Genomic DNA, 17215 nt, shown 5'->3' on the forward strand with positions numbered 1-17215 from the left:
GGGACTGGACCAGACTCTGAATGTGGCTCTCCAGCAGGGATACGACTTCCTCAAATCCTGCCCTGAAATGAGATCCATCCTTCATGAAATCCTCCCCACTCCGCCAAGAGTGTCTTTCCGCCGTCCACCTAACCTTCGTAACCTGTTAGTTCACCCCTATGAAATCCCCAAACCACCTTCCCTACCCTCTGGCTCCTATCCTTGTAACCGCCCCCGGTGCAAAACCTGTCCCATGCACCCTCCCACCACCACCTACTCCAGTCCTGTAACCCGGAAGGTGTACACGATCAAAGGCAGAGCCACGTGTGAAAGCACCCACGTGATTTACCAACTGACCTGCCTACACTGTGATGCATTCTATGTGGGAATGACCAGCAACAAACTGTCCATTCGCATGAATGGACACAGGCAGACAGTGTTTGTTGGTAATGAGGATCACCCTGTGGCTAAACATGCCTTGGTGCACAGCCAGCACATCTTGGCACAGTGTTACACCGTCCGGGTTATCTGGATACTTCCCACCAACACCAACCTATCCGAACTCCGGAGATGGGAACTTGCCCTTCAGTATATCCTCTCTTCTCGTTATCCGCCAGGCCTCAATCTCCGCTAATTTCAAGTTGCCGCCACTCATACCTCACCTGTCTCTCAACAACTTCTTTGCCTCTACTCTTCCACCTCGACTGACATCTCTGCCCAAACTCTTTGTCTTTAAATATGTCTGCTTGTGTCTGTGTGTGTGGATGGATGTGTGTGTGTGTGCGAGTGTGTGCCTGTCCTTTTTTCCCCCTAGGGTGGGTCTTTCCGCTCCCGGGATTGGAATGACTCCTTGCCCTCTCCCTTAAAGCCCACATCCTTTCGTCTTTCCCTCTCCTTCCCTCTTTCCTGGTGAGGCAGCGGTTCGTTGCGAAGGCTTCAATTTTGTGTGTATATTTGTGTTTGTTTGTGTGTCTATCGACCTGCCAGCGCTTTTGTTTGGTAAGTCTCATCATCTTTCTTTTTATATATATATATATATATATATATATATATATATATATATATATATATATATATATATATATATATATATGTATATAATAGAGGGAAACATTCCACGTGGAAAAATATATCTAAAAAGAAAGATGATGAGACTTGCCAAATGGGGGCGCTGGCGGGTCGATGGACACACAAACAAACACAAATATGCACACGGGATTCAAGCTTTCGCAACAAACTGTTGCCTCATCGGGGGGGAGGGGAGGGGGGGGGGAGGGACGAGGGGATGTGGGTTTTAAGGGAGAGGATGGGGAGTCGTTCCAATCCCGGGAGCGGGGGGACTTGCCTTGGGGGGAGGAAGGGACGGGTGTACGCTCGCACACGCACACATGTCCGTCCACACGTGCAGACACAGGCAGACATATTTAAATATGTCTGCTTGTGTCTGTATGTGTGGATGGATATGTGTGTGTGTGCGAGTGTATACCTGTCCTTTTTTCCCCCTAAGGTAAGTCTTTCCGCTCCCGGGATTGGAATGACTCCTTATCCTCTCCCTTAAAACCCACATCCTTTCGTCTTTCCCTCTCCTTCCCCTCTTCCCTGATGAGGCAACAGTTTGTTGCGAAAGCTTGAATTTTGTGTGTATATTTGTGTTTGTTTGTGTGTCTATCGACCTGCCAGCGCTTTTGTTTGGTAAGTCTCATCATCTTTCTTTTTAAATAAATACAAATACGCACATGGTCACTGGTGTCTCTGGGTGCTGAACCAAACTGTGGAGCTCAAGGCCTCTTCAATGGGGTGAGCAGTAACCTATCCAAATTCACACTGTTATTCCATTCAGGTTTTTCCAGTGTTAAGTTTTACATATAAGTGGATTTCAAAATAAAAGTAAAATCTATTACTCAGTTAATGCCCATAATTTTGCACATAATTCAGTTTATTAACTTCCGACAGAAGAGAGCAGGTAAAAAAGACTATGACAAAAAATATCAACAGTTTTGGAGGCGTGTGAGGTTTAGCTGAAAACTTTTTGGAAAAATACTTTTTGTATTTATCTTTTACATACTGGATGCATGAATTCAATTCCACAAACATTTTTAAGACAATTTGAATAGTAAAAATATAGGTCCCAATATACCAAGCTTGACTAAATTCCAAAACTCTTGCTCCATTATCAATGGTAATTACTTCCAAAGTGAAATTTAGCACGTAAAGTTCACAGAATATTCAGATCACACTAATATGTCTGAAATCACCAATTTTTATTCAGATACTCTGAGGAGACAAAATACAGTTAAAATGAAATTTTAGTATTAACTGTGGTCTCTTTCCCCAAAGAGTAAGATATCTTTCTGTGCTCCACAGTATATTCGTCATAGTTGATGGCAAAAGCTATTTATTGTCAAAAGTACCTGTGATGAATTTAAATTAAAACTACAAGAAGAATATTCAGTTTGTTATTTTTCAATTTTCTTTATCACCAGTGTGTCAAGCATAATTCTGTGTCCCATCTGAAGACAAACCAATGTGTTTGGATTTTAGAGTCTTTCAAAAGTTTGTAAACAGCAAACTGGCAAACATGACATCTTTCATGTGACTCTATGAAAACTGAAAAATAATTAATAGTAGTCGATACCTGCCTTCAATTCTACTGACTTAGTCATCTTTTATCCTAATTAATCTTCTGAAACATAAATGAAAACAGCCAATACATTAAATCGTAAGGCAGAACCTCCACACAAAAAAAAAAAAAAAAATGAAATTATTACAGTAGGAATCAATCAAATTCCAGAAATGATTAGTAATGGGACTGAATTGTTTTGTTTATGATAAAATGAGTATTTTTTTCACAAGCTTTGATTTGAGTGACAAGTTCTTTAAGACAGGTCCTTTGCACAGAAATGAACATTTTGATTATGCTCTACATGTAGTTCTTAAACTGAAAGTTGTACATTTTCCTGCTGAGATGGGCACCGAGCTCATGGAGGACTATACTAAATAATTTACAAAACATCAAACACAGAAGCTTCAGTTTACATCTGATTTCACTGTAAGTTACCTTGGTATACATACAGTTTTATCAGAAAATAAGATTTTTTAAAAGAAAAGGCAATTTTTTTTAGACAAAATTGCTGGATAGCACTTAGTATCAGTACTGCTGATAGATGCATACAGAAGTAAAACTGATACACTTACTAGCTTTCAATACCAACAGTTCCTTCCTCAGGAAGGAGGGAGGGACAGTTTGGCGAGGGTTAAACAGGAAGGGCAGGTCACATGCCAGGATGAGAAGAACTCACCTGCAGTGAACAAATTGAAGGATAGAAAGTGTGGGCACAGCAGAGGTGGCAACACAGCGATTGATCGTACGAGATGAGCGTCACGACTTTAGACTCACCTGCCTTTGACTGATGTCCACCTGATACGCAGGCTCTTGAGCACACATTTATGGGAACTGATGAAATACTCAGCATCTTGATACTGGTAGCATAGGCCAAAAACGTCCCCCAAGCCCAAGTCACTTAAATGTGGGCAGCCATCAGCTATAATGCGCAGTGGAATCACCTTGTCTGCATCTTCAGTTTCTCGTATGTGCAGCCCTCGCAGATCTGCCAGCCGTGCCACGGCGTCCAAGAATCTCACGTTTGCCCGGATACCCTTGTCGGGAATGGACAATGTGTGGATCTTTCTACAGCCAGCAAAGAGGTTGTCTGCTTCCGGAATCAAAGCGAAGCAGACACGAGTCAGGTTTATGATACACTATGGATAATTTGCAGAACTGATACGAGTACAAAAACAAAGTCAATCGCGTATATAAAGGACATCGAAACTGCACATCTTAACAAATCAACTCATTAGACACAGGGAAGGATAAAAAGGGTGACAAAACTGCCCCAGAATTCCAAAATTACACAGATTACATCATCAGGGGCATCTGTCTATGCTACGTGTGACAGAATTTCAGTTACACTGTAGTACTTGCCATCTGAATGATGTAATGTAAATACAGTAAGACAAAAAAAAAAAAATGACACACCACAAAGGAGTTAAGAAAACTGGTCACAAATTGATGTTCATACAGGCATTGACGAATGATGCAAAACTGTAGACCTGATGGATGGATGTGTAATGCTGCAGCACAATGTCGTCATGCAATTGGCAAGGCTAGTAAAAAGAGGAATATCAATACCAGGGCACAAAGTCTTCACAAATTTCATTATGTGTACTCAGTTGTACAGCAACTATGCCTCACAGACACGAGCATGAATATGTATATGCACATGTCGGGATTTGAGAGAGAACATGTAGTTGGGCTCAAAGAACCCGGCCAGAATAATCAGCGAATCATTCCACATTTGAATATGGAGTGATACCACTATTCGAAGATGTTGGCAGGCATAGGTGAACGGTGGCAAAACATAGTGTCACGAAGGAAGCGGTGACCTAGAGAGATGACAGAATGTGACGGCCGAGCAATCATCAGAGAGGCACTAAGAGCCTCAAATTCATCATTATCATTGATCCATTGTGCAACTGGTGCTTCAGTGACTGCAAAAATCATTAATAGGAGGCTCACACAAAGGGGGCTGAGCTCACAGCAGCCCATGCACCAACTGCCATTGACATCTGCACATCGACATGCCTATTTGCAGTGCTGTTGGGTACATTTGGCTGGGAATCACATTGACTGGAGTAGAACTGTCTTCAGAGATTAGTTCCACTTCAAACTGAGCACTGATGAGCAGTGAAGACGTATCTCGAGGTGACATGGACGAAGGTGTGATACCAACCTGATTGTCGCCCACTATATGGCCTGACAACCAGGAGTGATGGCCTGGGGCACCATTTCTTTTCATAGTAGGACCTTTTGGTTAATCATCTGTAACACCCTTACAGAACAGAAGGACACTGACGATATCTCACGCGCCAACTTGTTGCCCTTCATGGCAAACAACCCTGAGCTTGCATTTCGGCAAGATAATGCCCACCCACACAGTGTGATAATTTCTACAGCTTGTCTTTGTGCTTGCCAAACCCTACCTTGGCCAGTAAGGTTGCCGGATCCCTACCCAACTGAGAACATTTCAAGTATTTCAGGCAGGACCCTCCGACCACCTTGAGATTTTGACGATCTAATGCGTCAGTCGGATGGAAGTTTGCACAATATGCCTCAGGAGGACATCCAACATCACTTTCAATCAATGCCAAGCTAGCTGCTAGCATAAGGACCACAGCTGGACCAATGCATTATTGGCTTGCTCAATTTGTGATGCTCTTTGTCTTGAATAAATCATTCAATTTTTCTCAAATTGTAAACATTTGATTGTTATACACTACATTACTGCTATCAAATTCATCCCATTTGGATGCTTCTGTCCTGGTGTGTCTTTTTTCCCTTCTTATTGTGGTATTGGTTTATGAAAGAAGTTTAACAAAATTTTGATATTTATAATTTAGGAATTAACACAAAATGGTTATTTCAAATGTGTTTGATGTTGAATGAGTGGGGATCATAACACAGATTCATATACATACTGTGTTGGGAGTAGATCCTTGCCATCCCAGTCAGCACGTTGCATATAGCTGATGGCCTGTGACCACAAGGAGATACTACCATTTTGTTCTCACTTCCTCTAATCATATATTTAAAAACTGTACCCGTGTGTGTGTATTGGGGGGGGGGGGGTTGAGAGAGAGAGAGAGAGAGAGAGAGAGAGAGAGAGAGAGAGAGAGAGAGACGGGGGAGGAGGGAGGGGAAGGGGCGTGGCGAATAAAATGGGAGAGTGAAAGCGGCTTATTAAATAATTATGTTGCACTAGTTAGCTACCATTTGTTTCATACTGAAAGGTTATTTACCACAAGCATCACTCAAAGATTTTAAAATAGCAACAGATTTGTAACTGAATTCATACTATCACAAATTATGAAGGTAAATATTTTGCTGTTGAAGTGTGAAAATAAGCTGTATCACCTAAAAATTTATCATAGCAGATTCCCTTGATATTTTCCCCTTTTTCTTTTGATACACAGTGCAATATATTTGATGTAAATAGTTATTATGGCTATATCTAGTTCAATATAACAGTACAAGAAAGAAATACTGATTAATTAAGGGGAGAGCCTGGCACTGCTACTCTTGAACAAGGCTTCCAATATCTGGTTTGACGCAACTCTAAGTCAACTCTCCACATGAGTGTCAGTGATTAGAAAAAAAGTGATGCAAAACAGACAGAGCACACTAATAAGGCTGCAATATTTTTCCTTAAGCACATACTTTTGACAGAACTCCAATAGAGGTACACTTTCAAACTTTTTCCAAATCTGAGTGACACTGAAAATCTTCACAAGCCATATGTAAATCTTTGGAGACTTTGTCTGCACTTATGCAGAGAGGGGAACAAAACAGATTGAAACTTACTTTATTGCCCTTGAAGTCTCAAAATCTACTACTGAATTCCTCTATTTAGGTATGATATTATGTGTAAATCTCAGACAGAATTTTCATTGCTGCTTTTCTGCTGGTGAGGAAAATATACAAAACTGTTATTTGTGATTCCCAACTTCACAGAGTTATTTTATATTAAATGGCTCCACACGGTGATACATAGTTCTTATTAACTGTTCTTTCCATTGGAAAAATATTTCTAGTTTATCTGAGTGAGCCATTGTAACTACCACAAAAGTAAAATCCCACATTCATATTGCACCTTCAAATTCATACTTCAATCGATCCCTTGGTTCCTTCCACCACAGCAATGCAAATGCCTCAAACCAAGAGGCCTACCGATGAAAAAGGCACTTCAAAGAGGAACAGCAAATTTTTGCACGAATCACCACCAGTGGAGAAATGAAAGTTGATCACCAGTCTGTTTCTAACTGGTAGAAACAATTTCATATTGTTATCGGTCTCACCAATTTTTGGATTAATTGCTTTTAAACGATATATTCAAAATAGTGTTTCAGCATTCTAGAAAAAGACCTTCATCTGGCAGTTCATTTACTTAATAAATAACACATCCACAAATTGCTACTTCTCATGCGTGGCCACAATGTCCCCGGACAGCATTGTTGGACTATAATGTTGGCAATAACCAACTTTTACAGTCTGTACCTCAATTGTCCATGACAGAGGTTGGATTGTTTCAGTTGTCAACAAACTGAGTCCATTCAGACTGGCCTTAATTCTGAGCAGCAGGAAATTGGAAAATGCCTGCCACCGCTGGACGGGATGGAAACGTGGCAGCACTGCCGAGTCATACTCGGCCACAACTAGGAGGCATGCAGTTGGAGCATTGCCGCCGTGCAACTGGTGGGCACTGTGGCTGTCCCTTTGTGTTTGGATGGCCCTTTTCCTTAACCTCACGGGAACATATATGTGGTAGACAGCCTTGCCTCTGTGTACTCGGGCTACAAAATCTTTGCAAATGTTCCCACCACTACAGAAATGGACAACTGGTAGAAACTTCACTTTTGATCAACTCACTCTCGGCTCCTAGAGGCAAGGAGTGTTTTGGGAGGGCCGTCCTAATTTTAGTGCCCTGTCTCTTAGTTGTATCCGAGCCTCCACATTTCACTGGTGATAATGATAGTCCCCCCTCACACACACACACACACACACACACACACACACACACACACACACAAAATGTGTTTCAATATTTTTTTCACCATCACTGTACTGTCATTCTCAGAGCAGTCAGTCAAAGTTTGGGGACTGACTGAGCACACATTTTCTCCATGTTCAAATTGTGGCTAACCGTGTCATGCATAGTGGTTTTCAGAACACTGAGAGCCTCTGCTACGATCTGTATAGCCATTCGACAGCCACCGTTTGAAAGGTTATGAAGATGTGACACGTTTCATCACTTTTGCTGGCACGAGGCTCCAGAGTGGGATGCATCATTATGTCTTCCTGACACCTCTGAAACGATGTTTATAGCTTAATAACTTGAGAATTTCATGAAGCAGAGTCCTTATAGTTTTTCCATACATCACATCATATCTCACCATACTTTGAGGGAAATTTTCCACTGTCAAATTAGTGCAGCCAATCTATTTTCGAAAATACTTCTGGTCTCTCAATTTCATTCACAGTTGTCTCTATCACACTGGAGTTTTGACTCGATGACAAAATTCAAACGTTACTATTAAAAGTAACAAAATTAAAAACTGCAAGAGAAAGAGGAAAATGTACCCAATATCTGATTACAAAATTAACATGCCAAACAGTCACCTCACACCCATCTCAGTCACTCGACATCAGCTGCTTTACCTGCTCATGTGTGGAACAGCTACGTACATAGAGGGGCTTCAACTGTACTTGGCTTCCACATATGGAACAATTACTTAAAAATCTGAATGTTTAAAACAGCTATAACATAATCATTGCTTATCAGATGAGTGGTCTATTCATAATTCATTGTAGTTCCTTCAAATACTGAAAACTGTAGTGGATTACATTAAAATAATGAAAAACAATGACTGTTATAGTTTTTAAGTTTATCTTTCCAAACTTATATGCCACTTTCTATGAAGATAACTGTTCAGCCTGACAAGTACAACATATAAGAAGCTGTGCAACTTGATGTCAACTGACTGATGTAGGCATGTAACAGACACGTAACTTTTGGGAAAGGTATTGACCATATTTTTATACCCCTATTTGCCCTGTACCATAATTTTTTCTAATTCAATAGTAACTTTGCATTTTGTCTTTTCTGTATTTTTTAACTCTAGGAATGGCTTATAAGAATCAAATCCAATAAACTGTTATAACTCTGACTGAAGTGATCAAGACAATTATAAAAAAGGGTCTCCGAGTTTTTGACAGAACTCATCGCGACTCATTAATTGACTATAAATTCCACTGTGTGTGCCAACATGTAACTGCAAGGATGTTCACTGAAACAGCAGTACTGATACTCAAAGCCTAAAGCTGACTGACAAGGGACTGTACGAATTTCCCTCACTGATTTGATTCTTATGGGATGTGCAGGGCATGGCTATGATTTCAACACACATAAATACGAAGATGCAACTCTCAACCATTTTCGAGAAAATTACGTTTGAACATTCTACAGATATTTATATACTTTGTATGGCCACTAGTACTAACAAAGTCCACAGTAAGTGTGTTAAGCAGTTGGTTTTGGGAGTGCAAGGTCCAAGGATCACTTTTTTCCCTTCCCACATAATTATTATGACTGTCCAAACCATCATTACTGAATCATTAATTTATTATTTTCACAGTCTTTATGCTGAAAAAAGAAGAAAAAAGCTTCATAATAAGAACAAAAAATGGATATGCAACTTCCAATTAATTCAGTACAGTCATTTTATTTATATTATTTTCTCTACATGTGGCAAGTAAAATGTGCAACCTATGGAGCACTGTATGAATCAGGAGGATACTGATCATGAGAACATTAATTATTGTGAGATGTAGCAACTGTAATGAATGTCAAATCTTTGCATGTGTGTGTGGCTTTTTCAGTGTGTCTATTGCATAACAAATTTGGGTTACATTCGTAAGCAGTTCTCGGTCATCACACATGTTGTTGCGGTCTTCAGTCCTGAGACTGGTTTGATGCAGCTCTCCATGCTACTCTATCCTGTGCAAGGTTCTTCATCTCCCAGTACCTACTGCAACCTACATCCTTCTGAATCTGCTTAGTGTATTCATATCTTGGTCTCCCTCTACAATTTTTACCCTCCATGCTGCCCTCCAATACTAAATTGGTGATCCCTTGATGCCTCAGAACATGTCCTACCAACCGATCCCTTCTTCTGGTCAAGTTGTGCCACAAACTTCTCTTCTCCCCAATCCTATTCAATACGTCCTCATTAGTTCCTTCATCACACATATCTGTTGTTAAAATTATGTGGGAAGTGATAGTTGATCCACAGACCTCACACTTATGAAACTAGACGCTTACTCACCTGGCTACAGAATCCTCGATTACGTTTCACCATACGAATCGTGTAACCACACGTAAAATGTTCAAATTCGATTCTCTCAAAAACGGTTGCATGTTGTGTCTTACTATTTGCATATGTTGAAGTCCTAGTCAAGCTCTACACAGCCTGCCAATACAAATCACATCGGTGAGAGGAAGTTTGCCCTTGCGAGCTAGATAGCATTGTGAAGATAAGACATCACCCAGTTTAACCGATCTAAGTCAAATTGGTCGAGATAGGTGGCAGCATAGTTGAGACTGACAGGAGCATCAGAAGAAAAAAAATAATTTCATTACTGTTCAGACACCCCTCATAGTGAGTGATACTTCCTCCTCAGCAGGGATCTCTCCAGCACCGATACGAGACACTTACCAAGCAAGTCAGCATCTGCCAAAAGTTAATCTCTAGAGTGGTGAGGTGTGGGCAGCTTCTAGACAGAGCCTGGAAGACACCAGGTGAGACTTCTTTTTCTAGGATCACAGTCCGCAGCTGTGGCACTGCAGAAAATGTCGCAATAGCCTCCTCTTCACTCGTTTCCTGTCTGTGCCGAGAGTAGTAGATTTGATTTTAGTTTCATTTGCACAAGCACAACATTTTCAGCAATAAAATCACATAACTGCAAATGTAGCTTTACTGACACAGTTGCGTCCACTCCATGTTCATAACAGTATGAGTGGGAAATTAAGATATCTTCACTTTCAAAGCAGCATAATTAACCGATTCACAATGGTTCAGGTGACCTGATGACCATACAAGTATACTTCTGTTAACAACTTCGTTCCTTTCACAACCTAATTCAGGAAGCAGTCTCACAAGAAGATATTTGGAGACACTTTCACAATATACTCTATAAAAGAAGTTTTTCCACTGGTTATTCAGTGCTTATTACAACCAACCCTTGACATAGATGCAGTGCATAAAATTCTCTCTCTCTCTCTCTCTCTCTCTCTCTCTCTCTCCTTCTTCTTCGTCTTCTTTTTTCACAATGTTTCGTAGCTACCAGTCCATTTTCAAATAGCATCTTACAAAATTACACCAGCAAAATGTAGTATAAAAAAGATAATTCTAACACAGAATTACCATATTTACTCGGATCTAAGCCGCACTCAAATCTAAGCCACACATGAAAAATGAGACTCGAAATCAAGGACAAAAAAATTTCCCAAATCTAAGCTGCACCTGAAATTTGAGACTTGAAATTCAAGGGGAGAGAAAAGTTTTAGGCCGCACCTCCAAATCGAAACAAAGTTGGTCCATTGAAATATGACACACAATTTAGGTCAAATGAATGGCGATACAGCTACAGTAGTTTGGTTCAAGTCGTAAGCTTAGCAGTTAAGCTTTACTAGATAGCCACTGCTATGCGTCAGGCGCTCCGTCCGTATTTATATGGGTACCCTTCCTTTTTCACGTGCTTCGTCTGGTTTGAATTGATTGCTTATTTTTCTTTGATCTGATAAGTGCCGTTCTTTTTGTTATAGGTGTTTACGTCACTCTAAGCTGAAAATGCATTATTGTACTGTGTCATGCATTCATCTACATCTACATCTACATCTACATCCATACTCCGCAAGCCACCTGACGGTGTGTTGCGGAGGGTACCTTGAGTACCTCTATTGGTTTTCCCTTCTATTCCAGTCTCGTATTGTTCATGGAAAGAAGGATTGTCAGTATGCTTCTGTGTGGGCACTAATCTCTCTGATTTTACCGTCATGGTCTCTTCGCGAGATATACATAGGAGGGAGCAATATACTGCTTGACTCTTCGGTGAAGGCATGTTCTCGAAACTTCAACAAAAGCCCGTACCGAGCTACTGAGCATCTCTCCTGCACAGTCTTCCACTGGAGTTTATCCATCATCTCTTTAATGCTTTCGCGATTACTAAATTATCCTGTAACGAAGTGTGCTGCTCTCTGTTGGATCTTCTCTATCTCTGCATTGTTTGTCACATTCTGATAATGAGTGTTAACGGCCTGTCACAGCTCACGGCATGGCTTGCTTTTGTGCACGCTACCGCCGCCTACAATTTAAAAAAAAAAAAAAAAAAAAAAAGGTAGAGAGAGAGAGAGAGAGAGAGAGAGAGAGAGAGAGAGAGAGAGAGAGAGAGAGAAATCGTCTCATCAGCGAAACAATGGCAAGAGACTGCTATTTGTTGTTACTTACACTGCTGCTTTCTTTGATAATGATCAACAAAAACTAAATAATAGACTGCGAATGATAGAAGATGTTCTGAGCGAGACTTTAGTGAAAATTTTTCTCCGTTTGAAAATCTTTGCAGACGCCTCTTTAGTACATTACATTCCGCACAGAAATTAGGGTCATCTTAGATTTAAATATCTAGTCAATTGCCATGCTTCATTTCTGACTGTATCACTATTAGGCGTAAGAATAATATGGATATAAACATGACACGATATGTATATTCTTCCGCGTTTGCTGTTGTCTCACTCTAGTTTCATAGTTTATTAGGCAGACAGGATTTAAATGAGATAGCAGCAAACACGAAAGAATACATGGCAAAATGTTTATATTCATATTATTCTTATGGTGAAGAGAATACTGCATGTGATTCACAATTCAAAAAGTTCCTATTAGCAACCATCTCTTCTCACAGGTAGGAAAAAATTCAGAATGTAGAGTTGGCCATATTGACAAATATCCCAAACAGTCTTGCCAGTCGGATGTTCGTAGTAAATTGAAATGCTGCTACATTCGAAGATGACCAATACGGAATTTGTATTTACTTCGTTGAATAATGTATGAAAATGCAGTGGTGGAAACTCGGGGCGGAGAAAAAAGCTCGTCTTCCACCTTTTTTTTAATTTATTTACTGACGCAGAGATTTTGCCTGCAAAACATGCCTGTGTAGCGCTACATATATTTGACGGCAGAAGTTAGTTGTGGCGACACCTACCAACATTTTTCAGAACTTCTGCCTACTTTGCACTCGATTATAAGCCCCAGGCGGTTTTTTGGATTACAAAAACCGGAAAAAGCGTGCGGCTTAGATTTGAGTAAATACGGTATTCAAAGAGAACATTTATGTACTAGGCTTTAAAAAAATCAGCAATAACCATGTGTTGTCCAGTACTAAAAAATTCAAACTGGATCATATTTAGTGATGACATACTAAACATATAACATTCAGTCTAAAGATTTTTAGAACCTTTTTTCTTTTTTTTTTCAGGTAGTTGGCAATGTTAGTATTTATCTTTTGAAACACTGTTCCTGGGAAGCAGAGATTAAAAAATTAGAATAAAAGTGTTTAAATACAAACTGTCTAGAACAGAATGCATGTTGCCAAAATAGGAAATTTATGAATCAGGTGACGGGTCTCAATTGTCGAACAATCGTCATCCGAACCTTAAAACCGTGTGAAAATACTAATATAGAGTCTCAGAGGACAAGACTTAGGCATGAATATAAATTACGTAAAAAAATTTAAAATACGATTCCGTATTTACTGATGATGACAACTGGAGAATGCGGCTAGGAGCAGCTCGTTACGTAGCAATGATAAAAACAGCCGACGACGACGACGACGACCACCACCACCACCACCACCACCACCACCACCACACAGCTGCTTGCAGGTCAATAGCAGGGGCTCTGCTTGCTTTGGTTAAATAAGATTGTGGAAGTTATGTGATCAACCACTTTTTAATACTTATAACATATAATTTGTATTTTGTAAGGACATAAAATACACAATGGACTGACACTTATCAATGTGTGGTTCTAATTATATGCAAAACAAAGAAACAAACAAAAAAACAATGAGAAGTCAGTGGCTGCCACCTTCTCTCTCTAATATTCATTTTTCTTTCCCTATCAATGCTAGCAATAATCCTAACATTATATCATGTTATTTATGTACTATACCAAAACTACCAAACTAGGGTTTTGGTAGAGTGCAACTCTGCTACAAACACATTTTGATTTGCAACTCCTTGATCCTTGTAACTAAATACAATTTCATTATCAGGAGGACAAGCCTCCCTCATTTGTGAGGATGAGTGTGTGTGAGTACTCCCAGATGGCACACCCATCATGCTAATAGTCTATAAGTTTGGGTTCGAGGATTCCATCTCAGTCCTGTGAGCAGCCAGGGAAATAAAGGTCCACTCGCACAGAGCCCCACTTACCTTAGTAAAACTTATACGACAAGTGCGCAAAGTTCCTCAAAGGTTGCCTACAAACAACTGTTCCACCTCCAGAGCCATTCATCTCATGGGCACATGGCACACTTTGAGACTGAGGGTTTCTTTCATAGGGGTTTTGACCATCCTCACAATCAGGATGACTAAGCCGAGATCACCAGTCCCTGTGGGACACAACACTCCGCTGTTGTGGCATACAGTGGTTCCCAAACTTTGCCCAGAGTTTATGATTATGTAGGACTGCTGATGCTTACCAGTCCCTAGCTGAGGAAACTCATGTTTGTCAAACCCGTACCTGACAAGTGAATGCTGAGCTGCCTGAGGTGCTTGCCATTTAGCATGACACATGCTTATTTAGATTTAGATTTAGGAACCAGGTTTTAAATTGTAAGACATTTCCTGGGGCAGATGTGGATTCTGACCACAATCTATTGGTTATGAACTGCAGATTGAAACTGAAGAAACTGCAAAAAGGTGGGAATTTAAGGAGATGGGACCTGGATAAACTGAATGAACCAGAGGTTGTAGAGAGTTTCAGGGAGAGCATAAGGGAACAATTGACAGGAATGGGGGACAGAAATACAGTAGAAGAAGAATGGGTAGCTCTGAGGGATGAAGTAGTGAAGGCAGCAGACGATCAAGTAGGTAAAAAGACAAGGGCTAGTAGAAATCCTTGGGTAACAGAAGAAATATTGAATTTAGTTGATGAAAGGAGAAAATATAAAAATGCAGTAAATGAAGCAGGCAAAAACGAATACAAACGTCTCAAAAATGATATCGACAGGAAGTGCAAAATGGCTAAGCAGGGATGGCTAGAGGACAAATGTAAGGATGTAGAGGCTTGTCTCACTAGGGGTAAGATAGATACTGCCTACAGGAAAATTAAAGAGACCTTTGGAGAGAAGAGAACCACTTGTATGAATATCAAGAGCTCAGATGGCAACCCAGTTCTAAGCAAAGAAGGGAAAGCAGAAAGGTGGAAGGAGTATATAGAGGGTTTATACAAGGGCGATGTACTTGAGGACAATATTATGAAAATGGAAGAGGATGTAGATGAAGACGAAATGGGAGATAAGATACTGTGTGAAGAGTTTGACAGAGCACTGAAAGACCTGAGTCGAAACAAGGCCCCGGGAGTAGACAACATTCCATTAGAACTATTGATGGCCTCGGGAGAGCCAGTCATGACAAAACTCTACCATCTGGTGAGCACGATGTATGAGACAGGCGAAATACCCTCAGACTTCAAGAAGAATATAATAATTCCAATCCCAAAGAAAGCAGGTGTTGACAGATGTGAAAATTACCGAACTATCAGTTTAATAAGTCACAGCTGCAAAATACTAACGTGAATTCTTTACAGACGAATGGGAAAACTGGTACAAGCCGACCTCGGGGAAGATCAGTTTGGATTCCGTAGAAATGTTGGAACACGTGAGGGAATACTGACCTTACGAATTATCTTAGAAGAAGGATTAAGAAAAGGCAAACCTACGTTTCTAGCATTTGTAGACTTAGAGAAAGCTTTTGACAATGTTAACTGGAATACTCTCTTTCAAATTCTGAAAGTGGCAGGGGTAAAATACAGGGAGCGAAAGGCTATTTACGATTTGTACAGAAACCAGATGGCAGTTATAAGAGTCGAGGGGCATGAAAGGGAAGCAGTGGTTGGGAAAGAAGTGAGACAGGGTTGTAGCCTTTCCCCGATGTTATTCAATCTGTATATTGAGCAAGCAGTAAAGGAAACAAAAGAAAAATTCGGAGTAGGTATTAAAATTCATGGAGAAGAAGTAAAAACTTTGAGGTTCGCCGATGACATTGTAATTCTGTCAGAGACAGCAAAGGACTTGGAAGAGCAGTTGAACGGAATGGACAGTGTCTTGAAAGGAGGATATAAGATGAACATCAACAAAAGCAAAACGAGGATAATGGAATGTAGTCAAATTAAATCGGGTGATGCTGAGGGGATTAGATTAGGAAATGAGACACTTAAAGTAGTAAAGTAGTTTTGCTATTTAGTGAGTAAAATAACCGATGATGGTCGAAGTAGAGAGGATATAAAATGTAGACTGGCAATGGCAAGGAAAGCGTTTCTGAAGAAGAGAAATTTGTTAACATCGAGTATAGATTTAAGTGTCAGGAAGTCGTTTCTGAAAGTATTTGTATGGAGTGTAGCCATGTATGGAAGTGAAACATGGACGATAACCAGTTTGGACAAGAAGAGAATAGAAGCTTTCGAAATGTGGTGCTACTGAAGAATGCTGAAGATAAGGTGGGTAGATCACGTAACTAATGAGGAGGTATTGAATAGGATTGGGGAGAAGAGAAGTTTGTGGCACAACTTGACTAGAAGAAGGGATCAGTTGGTAGGACATGTTTTGAGGCATCGAGGGATCACAAATTTAGCATTGGAGGGCACCGTGGAGGGTAAAAATCGTAGAGGGAGACCAAGAGATGAATACACTAAGCAGATTCAGAAGGATGTAGGTTGCAGTAGGTACTGGGAGATGAAGAAATTTGCACAGGATAGAGTAGCATGGAGAGCTGCATCAAACCAGTCTCAGGACTGAAGACCACAACAACAACAACTGAATGCCACAGTTGTGGAAGCACTAGCCTCAAGAGGAACCATGATAATTTCATTGTCATCACAGGGTCAAGAGAAAACTGTGACATACTCAGTCACACAACTGGGATTTGAATTAAGACAGACCTTTTTGAACTCAGTCCTTATCAGTATAATGTTCTGAATAATGAAGCACTTTTGTACAACATGGTCGCTTTAAACAAGAGAAGAATACACAATATGCTGCTTATGAGAAACATCATATTTATCTGAAGAACTGGATTTTGGATTGTATTCTTAACTTCCAACAGTAACTGCAGCACTCGAGGAAAGAAGTTCAATCAGAAGAGGTTGGCAAGTGTGCTGAAATAATGATGTGAGCCAGATCACATTGAAACAACTTCAATTTCCTGTTTCTTTTATTGCAAAATATTTCACATGATTTTATAATCTGTGAATCCATTTTTCTTCTCGCAAGAGTAATTTTTACATAGGTTATTCTAAAACAACTGTACTTTCCATGACATAACCTTCTGATAGCATTATAACAATG

The 17215-nt window shown here is 40.2% G+C and overlaps 1 protein-coding gene across 2 annotated transcripts in view; it reads right to left on the reverse strand.

Annotated features, from left to right (window-relative positions):
- LOC126253647 (F-box/LRR-repeat protein 17-like) overlaps window positions 1-17215 on the reverse strand; it is an 81862-nt gene that overhangs the window by 51308 nt on the left and 13339 nt on the right. For both annotated transcript variants that reach the window (XM_049955165.1, XM_049955156.1), the window contains exons 3-4: window positions 10308-10477; window positions 3377-3695 (exon numbers count right to left, since the gene is read on the reverse strand). In XM_049955165.1, the coding sequence (XP_049811122.1) occupies window positions 3377-3695; window positions 10308-10477 (489 nt within the window). The remainder of the gene's footprint in view (window positions 1-3376; window positions 3696-10307; window positions 10478-17215) is intronic.

This window comes from Schistocerca nitens, chromosome 1 (genome assembly GCF_023898315.1).
Source record: "Schistocerca nitens isolate TAMUIC-IGC-003100 chromosome 1, iqSchNite1.1, whole genome shotgun sequence".
In the NCBI taxonomy this organism is placed as follows: domain Eukaryota; kingdom Metazoa; phylum Arthropoda; class Insecta; order Orthoptera; family Acrididae; genus Schistocerca; species Schistocerca nitens.